This window comes from Hipposideros armiger, unplaced genomic scaffold (genome assembly GCF_001890085.2).
Source record: "Hipposideros armiger isolate ML-2016 unplaced genomic scaffold, ASM189008v1 scaffold_8, whole genome shotgun sequence".
Lineage (NCBI taxonomy): Eukaryota > Metazoa > Chordata > Mammalia > Chiroptera > Hipposideridae > Hipposideros > Hipposideros armiger.
The window spans coordinates 2599641-2615106 of record NW_017731358.1 but is presented as its reverse complement, the minus strand read 5'-3'; the positions used below and the strand labels follow the sequence as shown (position 1 = coordinate 2615106).

The 15466-nt window shown below is 33.9% G+C and overlaps 1 protein-coding gene across 3 annotated transcripts in view; it reads left to right on the top strand.

Moving 5' to 3' along the window:
• PAK2 (p21 (RAC1) activated kinase 2) overlaps positions 1–15466 on the top strand; it is an 88321-nt gene that overhangs the window by 55413 nt on the left and 17442 nt on the right. For all 3 annotated transcript variants that reach the window (XM_019651719.1, XM_019651727.1, XM_019651729.1), the window contains exons 3-12: positions 3454–3554; positions 3891–4038; positions 5616–5647; positions 6581–6688; positions 7560–7692; positions 8818–8881; positions 10594–10642; positions 11599–11711; positions 12828–12945; positions 14864–14963. In XM_019651719.1, coding sequence (XP_019507264.1) covers positions 3454–3554; positions 3891–4038; positions 5616–5647; positions 6581–6688; positions 7560–7692; positions 8818–8881; positions 10594–10642; positions 11599–11711; positions 12828–12945; positions 14864–14963 — 966 coding nt within the window. The remainder of the gene's footprint in view (positions 1–3453; positions 3555–3890; positions 4039–5615; positions 5648–6580; positions 6689–7559; positions 7693–8817; positions 8882–10593; positions 10643–11598; positions 11712–12827; positions 12946–14863; positions 14964–15466) is intronic.

The following is a 15466-nucleotide window of genomic DNA, read 5'->3' as shown; positions in this document are numbered from 1 at the left end:
CGGCGACTGATCTGCCTCGCCAGAGAAGAGCGCAATGATGGTGCCAACTTGGGCCAGTGAAGCAACGTCCTCCACAACTAGACTGAAGAACAAAATGATAGCAGCTTGTCTGTTCCCCTTCCCCCAATTCCCCAGCATTGTTCCCATCCCCCCAATTCCCCAATAAAAATCTTTAAAAAAAAAAAAATTTTAGAGTTGGAAAATACAGTGCACAGAATATCAGTAGGTTAAACATTGCAAAAGAAAAGATTAGTGAATTTGAAGACCATGGCAATAGAAACCATCCAAAATGAAACTTAGAGGGCAAAAAACAAACAAAAGTGACCAGCTATGGGACAACTTCAAGCAAACTATTGTAAGTGTAATTGAAGTCTCCAAAAAAGGGGAAAGGGAGACAGTAAATACTTATTTTTGATGGCTGGAAATTTTCCAAATTTAATGGAAACTATAAACCCATACATTAAAGAAATTCAATACATTTTGAGCACAGGAAACGATGAAAACTACACCAAGGCACATAATCAGGTTGTTAAAAGCTTCCAAACCTTTAGCTCAATTTTCTGTGAATCTGAAACTGCTCTAAAAACTAAAGTTACTAAAAAAAACAACAACCAAAAAAAATCTTATTTTGGTAAGCCAAAAACAAAAACCTGTCAGGGAAAAAAACCCGCCATTACATATAGAGGATCAAAAAATGTCAATGACTTTACATAGGTAACATCTTTAATGTACTGAAAGAAAAGGATCTTTCAAATTAGGGTTCTATATCCTGTGAAAATACCTTTCAAAAATGAAAGACTTTTTTCTTTCATTTCAGGGGAACAAAGACTTTTTAAAATGTATAAAAGCTGAAAGAATTTACTACCAGCAGACCTGCACTATAAGAAATTTAAACCAATCCTTTAAGCAGAAGGAAAATGGTGTCAGATGGCCATCTAAGTGTGGATCTGCATAAAGGAATGAAAATCACTAGAAATGTTAAATGTTTTTCCTTATCTAAATCGCTTTAAAAAATAATCAGTTGAGTTTTTAAGAAATGAAGCGCTGCAACATGCTATCACATGGATGAACCTTAAAAAAAGCCATTTACGAAAGACCACATATTGTATGATCCCATATATATGAAATGGCCAGAACAGGCAAATATGTGGAGACAGAAAGTAGATTAGTGGTTGCCTAGAGCTTGGAGAGGGGGAGAGGGAACATTTGGGAGTGATTGCTAATGGGTATAAGGTTTCTTTTAGGGGTAATGCTAACAATGAAAAGAAACCTGGACTGGCTAATATCAGACAAAACAGATTTTAGAGCCAAAAATACTGCCCTAAATAGTCAAAGGATAAGGAATAGTTATTTTTATAATGGTAATAGGATCAGTTCATCAAGATGATACAAAAGAACAACATTTGCTTCAAAATACATGAAGCAAAAACACAGGATTTCAAGTTAGAAATAGACAAATCCTGTTATAGCTGGAGATTCTAGTACACTTCGCTCAAAAAATGGGAGAACAGGTAGACAGAAAACTGCTAAAACTACCAACCAACTTGACATTTATAGAACACTGCAGCCATCAAAATACACATTCTTTTTAAGTGAACACAGAACATTTAGCAAGATTGGTCATATTCTAGGGTCATTTTTAAAAGTCTTAATAAATTGAAAAGGATTCAAATCATACAAAGTATATTCTGTGACCACAGTGTAATTAAAGTAGAAATCAATAACAGATCTCTGGAAATATTTGGAAAGTAAATAAAACACTTCCAGATAAATGAAACCAAAAGGATATTTACAAAGAATGTTAAACTGAGTGAAAATGAAAATTCTAAATATATCTGTTTGATGCTACTAACGCAGTACTTAGAGGAAAATTTTATAGTACACCCATATTAGAAAAGAAAAATTCAAATCAATGACTTAAGCCATCTTAAACTAAAAGGGAAGAGCAGGTAAGATACAAGTAAATAGAAAAAAAGAGAAATAAAAATCAAAGTGGAGATTAATTAAATAGGTGGAAAAAACAATACAGAAAAATGAGTGAAACCAAAAGCTGATTTGTTGAGAATATCAATATAATGGATAAACCTCTAGTCTAGCCAGACTAATGAGAAAAAAGAGAAAAGACACAAATTGCCCATATTGAAAATGAGAGGTGGCAACACTACAAATTTTACAGATATTAAAAAGATACGGTAATATTATGAACAAATACGTACAAATGAATTCAACATATCAGATAAAGTGGGAAATTTTCTTTCAGAGCTCACTCAAGAAGAAATACTTAACCTGAAAATCCTGTATTTCTTAGGGAAATTTAATTTATAGGTACTCGCATTCCCACAAAGAAATGTCAGACCCAGGTGGTCCCATTGATGAATTCTATCAAACATTTAAGGAAGAAATATCACCAATTATACACAAACTTCCAGAAAATTAAATAGGAAGGAATACTTCCCAACTCATTTTATGAGACCAGCGTTACTGTGATACCCCAACCAAAGACTAGACCAGAAAGCAATACCAATATCCCTCATGAACATAGATGCAAAATCTTAGCCAGATTTTAGCAGTTAGAACCCAGCAGCATATAAAAAGGGTAATATATCATGACCAAGTGGATTTCATTTCAGGAATAAAAAGTTGGTGTAACATTTGAAATCATTCATCAATGTTATTCACTATATTAACCAAAAAGAAAACATGTACCATATGCTCACCTCAGTAGGTGTAGGAAAAGCATTTGATAAAATCCAGTATCCCTTTCTCATAAAAGCATTCAGCAAACTTGGAATAGGAGGAAATGCCATTAACCTGATAAAAGGCATCTTAATGATAAAAAAAACTTTCCCCCCTAAGATCAGGAAGGATGCAAAGATATCCCTTCTCACCACTTTTATTCAACAGTAGTATTAATTAACTTTTATTCAGTAGCAATTATTACCTTCAGTAAAAAGGAGAAGTTAGAGTTGCACAAGAAAGGCGATGTGGTCTTTGTAAACTGCTTGTTTATACAATGTAAATTATCTACATAGTTATAGTAATGTAAATTTTTCTTTCTGCATAAATATAGCCAAATGGAAATAGGATTTGATAGACTTTGGTTTCCAAACTGCTCAGTATCTAAGGTGTCATCTTGATTGATCTTGATTGATTAGAGAACAAACCTGTGTTCTAAGGGGCTGTCTCTTCTTCCCTGTGCCTTTTTATTCAGGCCTGGTGCTGGGTTAATCTGTGCTCCTCTTTAGTCTGAACAGCTTGTCCCCACCTCTGCTTGATGACAGGATTGGTTACTGTACTTCATCAGTTTCCTGTCATTGTCTTTAGGGGAAACCTTTTTTCTAGAATAACTTTGTTCATAATCTATTTCAGGAAAAATATTAACATATAATTATGAGTACTTTTATTAATCTTGCTTAAATGGCTGATTCTTTTTTTTTTTTTAATGTCCTCTAGGAAGTAAGAAGAAAGAGAAGGAACGACCAGAAATTTCTCCCCCATCTGACTTTGAGCATACCATCCATGTTGGCTTTGATGCTGTTACTGGAGAATTCACTGTAAGTTTACCTAGCTGGGACTTGTTTATATATCATCACTCAAGCTTTTCCATTCAATATTAAGTTTGAAGTTAACTTTTCTATCCACATCGTAACTGAATCCTTAGTGCTTTTCTTCTAAAAGTGTTTGGGTTGGATGTATCTTTTTCCTAAGGAGCTGAGCCTGTTATAATTATGTAAAATAGATTTAGATAAATAGACCTTTAGTAAACTAGGCCATTTAGAATTTAGCCAAACCAATAGCTGTGTAGATTGTTTTGTATTTTGTTATTTACCTCTGGAAATTGATTTTATTAGCAACTCAAAACAACTAATTTCTGACTATCTTTTTGTTAGGGCATGCCGGAACAATGGGCGCGATTATTACAGACCTCCAATATCACCAAACTAGAGCAAAAGAAGAACCCTCAGGCTGTGCTGGATGTCTTAAAGTTCTATGACTCCAACACAGTGAAGCAGAAATATCTGAGCTTTACTCCTCCAGGTAGGACATCGATCAACAACAGTAAAAGGCTGATTCAGATGAGACTGCAGAGTTGTGAAGCTCTTCCAGATAAGAAGGTTGCTTCTAGAAAAATAAAAAAAAATAAAAAAACTTAAGCTATGGTTCTTGTCTCTACTTCCCTTGCATAGAGCTGCCTTTTGTAAACTGATTGGAGCAGCTCTTATTCATAATTTGGAGTCTGGGAATTTTAGTTTTGCCAAAAGTGAATATTTGGACCTTTTTGTTTTCCTCTTTACTACTTTTCAATGACATCCAGCAATACACGGGAAAGATGCTGATTTATAGGCATGTTCATACTAGAAATATATATATATATATATATATATATATATATATATATATATATCATTAGTGGGACAGGGGGAGAGTTGTTTTAAATGCACAAACTCTGAAATAAATGTTTAAGTCCACTCAAAAATTGGAACTTATCAAATAAATATATAAACATTAAATAAGCGTTAGACTAAAAGAATTTATACCTCAGAATTGGAATATCATCAGGTAAGAACTGGAGAATAGTGAATTTTAAAACATAGTTTTTTGTTTAAATCAGAATCAAAGTTTATATATTACAGTCGATTACAATATCTCTTGAATCTTTTTTGATATTTAGGCTTCCCCTTCCTCACGCTGGTTCTCATGGTTTCCTTTCTTTGCAGTTTGTTATTAAAGGAACAAGATCATTTGTCCTGTTTCCTTTCACGTGGATTTTACTAATTACATCCCAAGATGTCATTTAATATGTTTCTGTGTCCCCCAAAGTCATACATGTAGTTTTTAAAAACAATATGATTGAGCTAAACTCATACCTGTAGTTTTAATTATACTTAATGTGAATGCATCATTGCCAAATTAAGGGCTGTGCTCAAGGAAGAAATAGAGACCACTTGGCAAATGATTTTGACCCCTTTTGCATAGTCTGCTACATCCTTAGCAAAAGGTCAGACTTGTCCCTAGAACGTTTGTGTCAACTAGTAAGTCTGTGTAAATTAATCTTTTTTTAAAATCAGAAGTGAAACAAAACAAAACTTGCTCCTCTAAACTCCAATATTTTAACATTTAGTCTTCGTGAACTGTTATGCCTTCGGGGATTTGCTTTCATATTGATCAAAATTTATGTCAAGAATTGTCCTTTGCCCAGTGGCCGTTGTCTGAATGGTTGCTTTAAGTTCCTCGTTAGGCGATTTTCTGGAGAAAGTATCGTTATGAACTTGTTTTAATAAATACAGATTGACTGTTATAGTTTCAAATAAATTTGTAATAACTTTATTAAGGTATAATTTACATGCTATAAAATCCACCTATTTGGAGTATACAGTTCAATGATTTTTAGTAAACTTACAGAGTTCCATTAAGATTTGATATTTGTTAGCTCAGTCTTATATAAATTTGTATTTGACTACTGATACTGTTGTTTTTCTCAAGACTTAGTTCAACTTAAAATGAAATCAGTCTAAGAACATTTTACTTGCTCTGCTTTATATTTTCTTTTATTATATATAGGTGTTTTATTTTTTGAATTACTAACTTAGCATTATTTTCTGTTTCATATTCAGAGAAAGATGGTTTCCCTTCTGGAACACCACCAGTAAGTTAATATGTTATTTCTTGTAGCTCTTGTTCTAATTTAAGTTACCCAAAACAAATCTCAATTTTTGTTTTACTTTCTAAAATACATTACAGCCATCAGAAATAAATAACTATTTGGTACATGTTTTAGCTATTCACTTGATTAGTTAAGGAAACCATATTAAACAAATTGAATTTCCTTGATATGATAGTTAAAAAGTGACTAAAACTTATTTGGATCTTTGGAGCAGTTTAGCCACTTTTGGCAATGTTTCCATATACAAATGTGAATACAAACTTGATAGCTTTTTCCTGTGGTACCATTCTACTGAATACAGACTTTGGAATCATACTGAACAACTGAAGCCTTTCAGTCTTCAGAGTTGTCTGAAACTTGATCTAAGTTATTGTAAGCACAGCTACCTCCTACAAACAATCACTGTTTTATTTTCAATTCCTCAATTAGGAGAAATCAGTCTCCTGGAGTTATATGAAGATTAAATGCGATAACATGTAAACTACCTACCTAGCACATACCTGGCATGTAATAATCTCTGTATAAAGCTTAATGCCTTCCTCTTTTGCTTCATTAGCCACCATTTTTTCCTGGTGAATCTGGCTGTTTCAAATGACTGAAAACGAGTGACTTATACAAAGCCTAGAGAATTTGTTTTTGGTCTTAACAAGTAAAGTGATTGTTTACTTTTAGGGTTTGTTTAAAGGGTGTCAAATTCTCTCTATAAAGGGCATAAATTCTCTCAAGAATACTTGATGTTTATCATATACATTTATTTCATAAATTACTTTTCTTGTAAAATTGCTTTTACTTTTTAAGTGATTAGATTAGAGCCAGTGAAGTTTTTTTTGTTGTTATTTTGAAATCAGCTATTAAAATATAACGTATTGTTATACTTGTCTTGTTTTCCTTACTTTGCTCATATGATAAATGCAGCTGAATACCAAGGGATCAGAAACATCAGCAGTAGTAACAGAGGAAGATGATGATGATGAAGAGGCTGCTCCCCCTGTTATTGCCCCACGACCGGATCATACAAAATCAGTGAGTGTCTGATTGGTGAACTGGGCTGTGTGTGCCTGTGTGTTTTAAAAAAACAGTCTGTGTTTGACTTCCAGTGATTAATTTTAAAATGCCCTCATGCTTAAAATATTTTAGTGTGGGGAATTTGACTACATCTTTACCTAAAGACCACTCATAAAACAACTAGCTTTTTAAAGAAAACCAATAAAATGCACTTAAGCTATCAAAAAAACTAGCTATTTTGAAAGTTAAAATCAAATGGCTTCTTTAAACATTAAAATATCTCATTATTTTTTCTTTTTGTAGTACATCTTCTCTTACAGAGAATTCATCTGTTTCTCTGGCTTTCTGTTTATCTCTGTGCAAATAATTACTATATCTAAAACTTAAACTTTACTTCTCACCCAAATTATGTATTTTATCCCATTTTACATTTCTCTCAAAGCATTGGTGTTATTCAAGAGGCTGCTGAGAGTGAAATTTTAACCAGATATGGGAGAATTTGAATAATTATTACCTTAGATAGAGACAGAAAGAAAGAGTCCTGTACTAATACCAGTAAAGTATGGGGAAACGTATGGCACAGTGGAGTGTGATGGAGTGATGGCACAATGGGCAGATAAAGCTGTGAGGACTACCAGTAGATCCTGATCTAATGATAGAGGTCCCTATTTTCTTTATCTCCTAGAATTGGCTGTTTGAAATGAAATGGTAGAAATATGTGTGTAAAAATTTTGGGGAATTAATAGTTATTTTAACATTAAGATTTCTGTTATTAAAACATTGGAGACAACTTAGTTTTGGTTAAAAATCAAAGAACTGAATAGCGTGCTGGTAATAATACCTAAAAATATTTTTTCTCAAATCTCAGCATTTAACTATCTCTCTGCAGATTTACACACGGTCTGTAATTGACCCTATTCCTGCCCCAGTTGGTGATTCTAATGTTGATGGTGGTGCCAAGTCTTCTGACAAACAGAAAAAGAAGACCAAAATGACAGATGAAGAGATTATGGAGAAATTAAGTATGTTTCCTATATTGTACGTTATTTTTTAAATTGTTAACAGCTCTTGAAACATTTGGCCCACATGGATTTTAATTTATACCCTATATTTTGGCTTAACACATAAAGAATAAAGTGTTTTCTTGTAGGAACAATACCTTGAATTAAAATCTAGTAAAGCCAAAATAATACTCTTCTTTATTTATTATGTGTTAACTAGTGAGCAACATCTCTGCAATAGTCGGTACCATTTTTTCTCTTCTTCCTTTTTGTCTATCAACTATCATTGGCCTGGATGAAGCATCGGAAACAATGTACATAGTGCCAAGGAGAGGGTAGCAATACAGTCTAATTTACAAATCAACAGCAATTGTGGTTATAAAGAACATTGACATAGAGAGATCACGGAAAACTATAACTGTAGTGGCTGGGGACTTGAGATTGGGGACCTATATAAAATTGTTTATTTATGTGAGTTTCCTGTGTCCTTTTTTACCTTGAGTAAGTGAAAATTTATTGTGGTTTTCTCATGTTTTTACTTGCTGGTGGTAAGAGTGTAAGTTTTATGCCCAACCATCATAATTTTAAAACCTGTTTGTGAACTTTCCTAACACAGATGTTTGATTAGTTCATATTAGAGTAGTTTTTATAGTAATAAGGGGTTTTCTAAATCTATTGTAAGATCAAAGATATGTGGGAAGAGTCAGAAAAGCCATTTAGGGTTAATCATTTGGATATTATATATTTCTGATAGTAAATAGTTTCATAACAGTTTAATACATTTCATGAAGTATGAAATTTTTCTCAGAAATTTCCCAGTTTTCAGACTGAACATCCCACATCCTGAGAAACCTCTCAGTTTCAGGCAAACTAGTATAGTTAGTCATTTGAAAATAATGATCATTTTTGAGGAAATGATAGAATAATTAAGGCATTAGTTAGGTCTAACCCAAATCTTTTTTTTTTAATTAAGTTTCTTTAGTGTTTTGTGTTTGAAACATACATTATTTTTGAAACTTAATGTTAAGTTTGAAAACTGTTCTAAAATCAGCGGTTTATTAAAAGGAATAATGATATCAGAATTAATTTACAATTTAAAAATGCTTGACTAAGATTATAACTTTTTGTTGTTTTTGTTTAAAATAGGAACTATTGTGAGCATAGGTGACCCTAAGAAAAAATACACAAGATATGAAAAAATTGGGCAAGGGTAAGTATTTGTGATGATATTACCACAATATTCAGTACTGCCTAGGTGTACAGCTTGATATCTCTTGCCTGCTGTCATTGAGCACTTAACAGTATTCTGAGTGGTATCTTTGGATTTGTGCAAATAAGTAATTATATTTAGATACTGTTTAAAAACTATACTACTTAGCAATGATTATACATTGTTTTTTCTTTTAAAAAAAAAATTGGGGGAATTGAGGGAGGGGAACAGTGTTGAAGATGGGGACCAGCTGAGAGGGGGACCAGCCAAGTTGTTGTTCTTCAGTCTTAGTTGTGGAGGGCTCCAGTCGCCATTTGGCTGCCTGTTGGCAGCTCATGGCCTCTCAGCTCAAGGTGCTGTGTTACAATCTTAGTTGCCGGTGGGCATAACCACCATCTCATGCAGGAGTCAAACCGGCAGCCTTGTTGTTAAGAGGGCATGCCCTATCTACTGAGACATCTGGGTGGCAGCTCAGCTCTAGGTGCCAAGTGCAGTCTTAGTTGCGGGCGGGTGTAGCCCACCATTGAACAGGCCATCTTGTTGTTAGGATCATGTGCTCTCACCAGCTGAGCCATCCTACCACCTGTTGGCAGCTCAGCTCGGGCACAGCGTCACCGACCCACATGGAATCGAACCGGCGGCCCTGATGCTCAGAGCTCGTGCTCTTAAGCTAACTCTTAACCAACTGAGCCACTCAGCCGGCCCCTACCTTGTTTCTTTCTAAATGTTATTTCCAGTTGGTAAGAAATTAGGTAGGTGAAAAATTTGCACAGTAAAAATACAGTAAGATTTATTACAGGGTTATATGCAATAAAAACGTGCATTTTAATAACATCATTAAGTATTGATCTTTGAGTCTATTCATCTTCTGATTTTGTCCAATAATTTGTATTTATAAACTGTACTAACTAAACTTGTTTTTCCGGTTAATTTTGTAGCAAATAAACATCTGGAATTTTTAATTTTATTAATCTCTGGAAAATGTTCTGTGAATTTAGACAGAGTTTAAGACTTTTTGAAAACTTCCTTATGAGTTTCATTTTAAAAACTAAATACAGTTGCAGCACTGGTTTTAATAACAGAAAATTGAGAATCATCTTAATATTCTTGAGCATGATAATGGATAAATGTTAGGTATTGAATCATAATAATAATAAAAAACAAGAATAACATCTATATGATAACCATCTCAAATCCAATGTTGAATTAAAAAAGCAAATTGCAGAAATATGAAATCATTTATATGACATTTAAAAATGATGTTAACTATATTCTATAGAGATACACACCTATGTCCTTTGTAGTTAAAGTACAGAGAAATGCATGGAACTAATGTACATCTAATACAGAACAAGTACCAAATACAGACTAATTTTGGGAGGAGGGAGGATGCCTTTGGAAAGGGCACACAAGGACCCTCAAATTTATTTGTAGTTCATTGTTCCTTAAGAAGGGAAAGTGGATCCGTGAGTATATGTTATTTTTTTCTTTATCTTTTCTGCTACATTTTTGTAGGTATGAAATTTGTGACAAATTTCTAACATAAGTTTTGACCACAAGGATTTTCTCTTTTCTTAATTTTTTTCCCTTTTGTTTTTGCTTTTACTCCCATTAAAAATTCTAAGTCTTAAATGTTTAATCCTTTTTCAGTTCTAAGTATAAAGTCTTTGGATGTTATAAATGATAATGATTTGTGTCTTTTTCCCCCTTAGGGCTTCTGGAACAGTTTTTACTGCTACTGATGTGGCTTTGGGACAGGAGGTAGCTACTGTTTCATACTTTTTTGTGTTACAATTAGCTTTTAATATAGGAGAAAACTAGATAAACCTGTGAATAATCAAGGAATTACTTCAGTTGGATATGTTGCAAGGAATACTCTATGTAATTTTATAGCACTTTTCTTATTAAGGGGGGAAAAATGAATTATGCTTTGTTTCATAAATAAGCAAATTTTGTTTTTAAAGATTTTTTAATTGGGGAATTGGGGGAAGGGAACAGCGTTGGGGAATCAGGGAAGGGGAACAGATAAGTTATTGTCCTTTTGTTCGTCAGGCTAGTTGTGGAGGACGTTGCTTCACTGGCCCATGTTGGCATTGTGATCATTGCGCTCTTCCCTGCTGAGGCAGTCAGTCTCCAGCCATTGGATGGCCGCTCACGGTGGCTCATGGCAGCTCACGCTGGCTGCTAGCCGCTCTCGCTGGCTGCTGGCCACTCATCGTAGTTCACAGCAGCCCACTGCAGCCTACGCCATCGCTGGCAACTCTCGGCAGGCCAGCTCTAGGTCAAGCTGTTGTTCACCATCTTAGCTGTAGAGGGTGCAGCGTCACTAGCTTATGTGGGATCCGAACCCATGGCCCTGCTGCTCAGAGCTCACGCTCCCAAGCCAACTCTTAACCAGCAAGCCACTCAGCCGACCCCAATAAGCAAATATTTTTAAAAATTATTTTCTCAGCTTGGAATGAAAAAAATTAACTCCTGGTACTGAGCTAACATTGTGTTGGTTAATCAGCTTCAAGAGAAATCTAAAAATATTTGGGTTCTGTTACTACAAAGCGTTGTACCTAGGCAGCATGGAAATGTAAGTGTTACTTATGAGTAAATTAGCATTTCATTATACAACATTTATACAATAAATTATTAACTGATATTTGAAATTTTCTAAGAGAATTGGGAAACTTGTTCTAATTTTGTTATTTTTTATTCTGTTTCCATCATAGGTTGCTATCAAACAGATTAATTTACAGAAACAGCCAAAGAAGGAATTGATCATTAATGAGATTCTGGTGATGAAAGAATTAAAGAATCCCAACATAGTTAACTTCTTGGACAGGTAAATATGAATATTTCTCAAGCATTGGAACAAAAATGTGGAAATTTTAAGTCTCATAGCCACGTCAGACCAGAGTAGAATGTCAATGCTGAAAAGTAAGCTTGAAGAAAGAGAAGAGGTAAAAATAGCACATTACAGTTTAACAGATTCTTTTTCTACATAGATGTTATTTGGCAAGTGACAGAAGGCAGTTGAATGAAGGACATTGCTGCTGGTGCTCATATTAATTACAAATGATCAGAAGTAGAAACATTGAGGGAACGTTGGCTGGGATTCATATCTTGATTAACAGAGGTGATTGGCCACACAGTTTTTAAACTTTTAGATCAATTTTTATTTCAAATACTTTTATAGGCAAATAGTATGTCTATTAAAACCTCATTTGATTTAGGAATTGATGTTAAAAAGCAAAATAGAGAATTATGTATCTTACAACTATGTGTGTTTTTTTAAAGCAATTACATATATGTGAATGAAAGAAAAATACAAAATAAATGAAAATCATAATAGTGAGTGTGTTGGAGGTAGAGGATTATAGGTGATTTTCTTGTTTCCATATTTAAATTTGTTTTGAATGGGAAAAAGATTGCCCATTTTTAGACTTTAGCCCTAGTTATGGGGACCATGTCCATAAAAGCAAACTTTCCAGGTACGTCTCCCTGCTTTTTAAAATAGTATTATAAGTCAGTATAGCATGGTGGCTAAGATAAGCCATAAGCTTTGGAATCAGTTGTAGTTGGCTTCAGATTCTGGTTCTGTCACTTATTAGCTATGTGACCTTGGATTAGTTACTTAACATCTCCAAGCTTTTGTTTCTTCATCTGTAAAACAATGAATAATTCCTACCTTACAGGAGTATTTTAATTGAAATAATCTGTGTACACAGTCAAGTTACAGTTGTGGGCAAACTTTAAAGTGATTCAGGAAAATCATAATGACCCTCAGTTATTTTTCTGTGCTGTTACATAGTAGCTTTCCAGTTTTCTTTCTAGCTCTCAAAGCTACCAGCTTTCTAGTTTTGTTATTAGTGTGCTTAACATTTGAATTTTTCAACATAGAGCACCATGTGTTTAGAAAAAGAAAAATGTGAGTCTATTTTGTGTGTTCTTTTCTTAGTTACCTGGTGGGAGATGAATTGTTTGTAGTAATGGAGTACCTTGCTGGGGGATCACTTACTGATGTTGTAACAGAAACCTGCATGGATGAAGCACAGATTGCTGCTGTATGCAGAGAGGTGAGTTTGCTCCCTTCTTGATAAGTTATGGTGATATGTGGTTAACAGGAGGTGAAAAAGGGGAAAGGTTTTTTGCACAGGTAATTTTTATTGTGTGAGACAATTTCTCTGTAAACATTCTCTGCAAGTTTTCTCCATACCATTTCATTCTACATGAGAGTTTCAGCCCTTTCCTTCATGTGTAAAATAATTCTGGAATGAAGCATGGACCTTTGAAGTGCTCAACTCACAGGTGAATTTCAGTGGAGTGATCATAATTCATCATCCAAATAGGATGCGTTCAAGAGTGAAAGGGGGAGCCATTAAAAATACACCACTCAGCAGTGGAAACAAGGGCTGTCTCAGGCAAAGGAGGACACATGCTCACCTTAAAGTATCAATGAATTTGCTTTTGACTTTACTGATCTCATTGAATGTGAAGAAACTGGTTGTTTTTTTATATTAATGAATTACTACATGATTTGCTTAAGCCAGTAAATTCTGCCACATTTGTCTAAGCCAAAAGCGAGCTTTCCTTCTTGCATCTAATCTTTTTCTAAAAATGAGACTTAGGTTAATGATTTTCTCATTGTCATTGAAAGTAGTATCACAATACTACTTTCGAATATCCAGGAATTATTGTCACAAGGACAAAATTGTGAAAGTTCTTGAGGCTGTTGCGTTTTCTATGGTTTGGCTTTCAGCATTTTTACAGTGATACATAGTAAGTTATAAATTCTATTCATGTAAGAACAATACGTATGATGTTTTCCTTTTTTAGCTTTTATTAAGGTGTTAAAAAAGTAGTCTTTGAAAATTTTAATTCTGAACTAATTATGCTTCACTAAAGGGGTAGCTCCCTTGGTTGTTTTAGGAGGGACGTAAGAATTGTTAATAGTTATGAGTATGGTAGTTTTAGGAGTTTTTCTAACTGTGACAAGTTTCTGTTTATTTCTACAAGTGTTTTTCTGGGGATTTGTTTTTTTCCCCAGGAATCTGCTTAAATGCTTGGTAAATGTAGTGTAATAATACACAGTTTATTTGTTGTTGTTTTTTCCTTGAATAGAATATTTTGAATGAGATTTTTACTTGTTTTTAATTATGTACAGACTTTTTTTGTTGTTCTACTCTGATGGAGGTAATAAATAAAAACAACTTTTTCAAAGTTTACATTTTATACTCAGTTTATATTTAAAAACATAGGGGCAAGTAGATTTTTAAAATCTAATCTTATTGTATTTAAGGGAGGGGAAGGATGTTTTCCTCACTTTGGACTCAGTGCTTTCTGAAACATGGCATAGGAGGCAAGTTAATTCCTCTATCATTAGTGTCTAGGTGGTGGATGTAGCTTTATGTAAAATCCACCATAGAAGAAACGAAGAAACATCTTTTATCACATTGATGAACAGCTGGATGGAACTAGACTATCCAGTCTGTTATCCGCTTTTCAGTGGCACATTGATTAGACTTGACTATATGAGATTCATATGGGAATAATTCAAGTTTATCCTTTACTGTTGAAATGATTTCTAAAGAGCTTTGTACATGTTTACCAAGTGCTGCATACCTTTAGGCATTTCAACCTGAAAAGGCTTAGAAATTATATAGGCCCATCATCATTTTATAAATGAGAACATTGAAGACTAAATGATATTCTTAAGGTTTTAAGTAATCCTTGGCAGAGATAGGACTAGATAAGACATCATTTAATAATTGTCTTTGGGTAAAACCAGAGGGTGGAGTTGGGGAATCTAATTAATTAAAGTTTCCTTTATTTAAATAACTATGCACATGAAAGGATGTTTTTTCTTTATAAATATAAGTATTGGCATGTCTTGGATGCTAGAAACAGTGCTCAGGCCATAAGCAGTATTGTATGTGAACCTCCCTTAGACTTTTAAGAGACTTTTTCATTGATTGGTGTTTTTCTTCTGTTCAGTGTTTACAGGCATTGGAGTTTTTACATGCTAATCAAGTGATCCACAGAGATATCAAAAGTGACAATGTGCTTTTGGGGATGGAAGGATCTGTTAAACTTAGTGAGTAACAAAGGAAAAAATAACATTTACTTGTTAATTTATTATAATTATCTGCCTTTTGTTTAAGTAAAAAACTCTTCTAGTAACATTTTTATAATATATGGAGCAGGAGGGAAAAACAGAACTGGACAGCTTGTGTTTAAATGCTATACTTTGTGAATAATTTTAGGTGAGTTACTTAATCTCTTTGTGCCTATTTTCTCATTTGTATGATAAGGAGAATCATAGTACCTATCTCAAAGAATCCTTCTGAGGATTAAAAATATAAAATGCTGAGGAATAGTGCCTGGCACTGTCATAATGTTGAAGCCATCTTCCAAAGATAAACTTGAATTTGTCTCTGCTGTCTGTTAGGCTAGATTTTTTTCATGCTGTTCGGCTTTCTTTGGATTTGGCAGAATATGGCTTAATCAGGGGACAGCTATATAACCCTGACCTCGGAGATGACAAGAAAAAAACATGTAAACCTCTTATTCCTAATTATCTTTTGCATCAGACAGGGT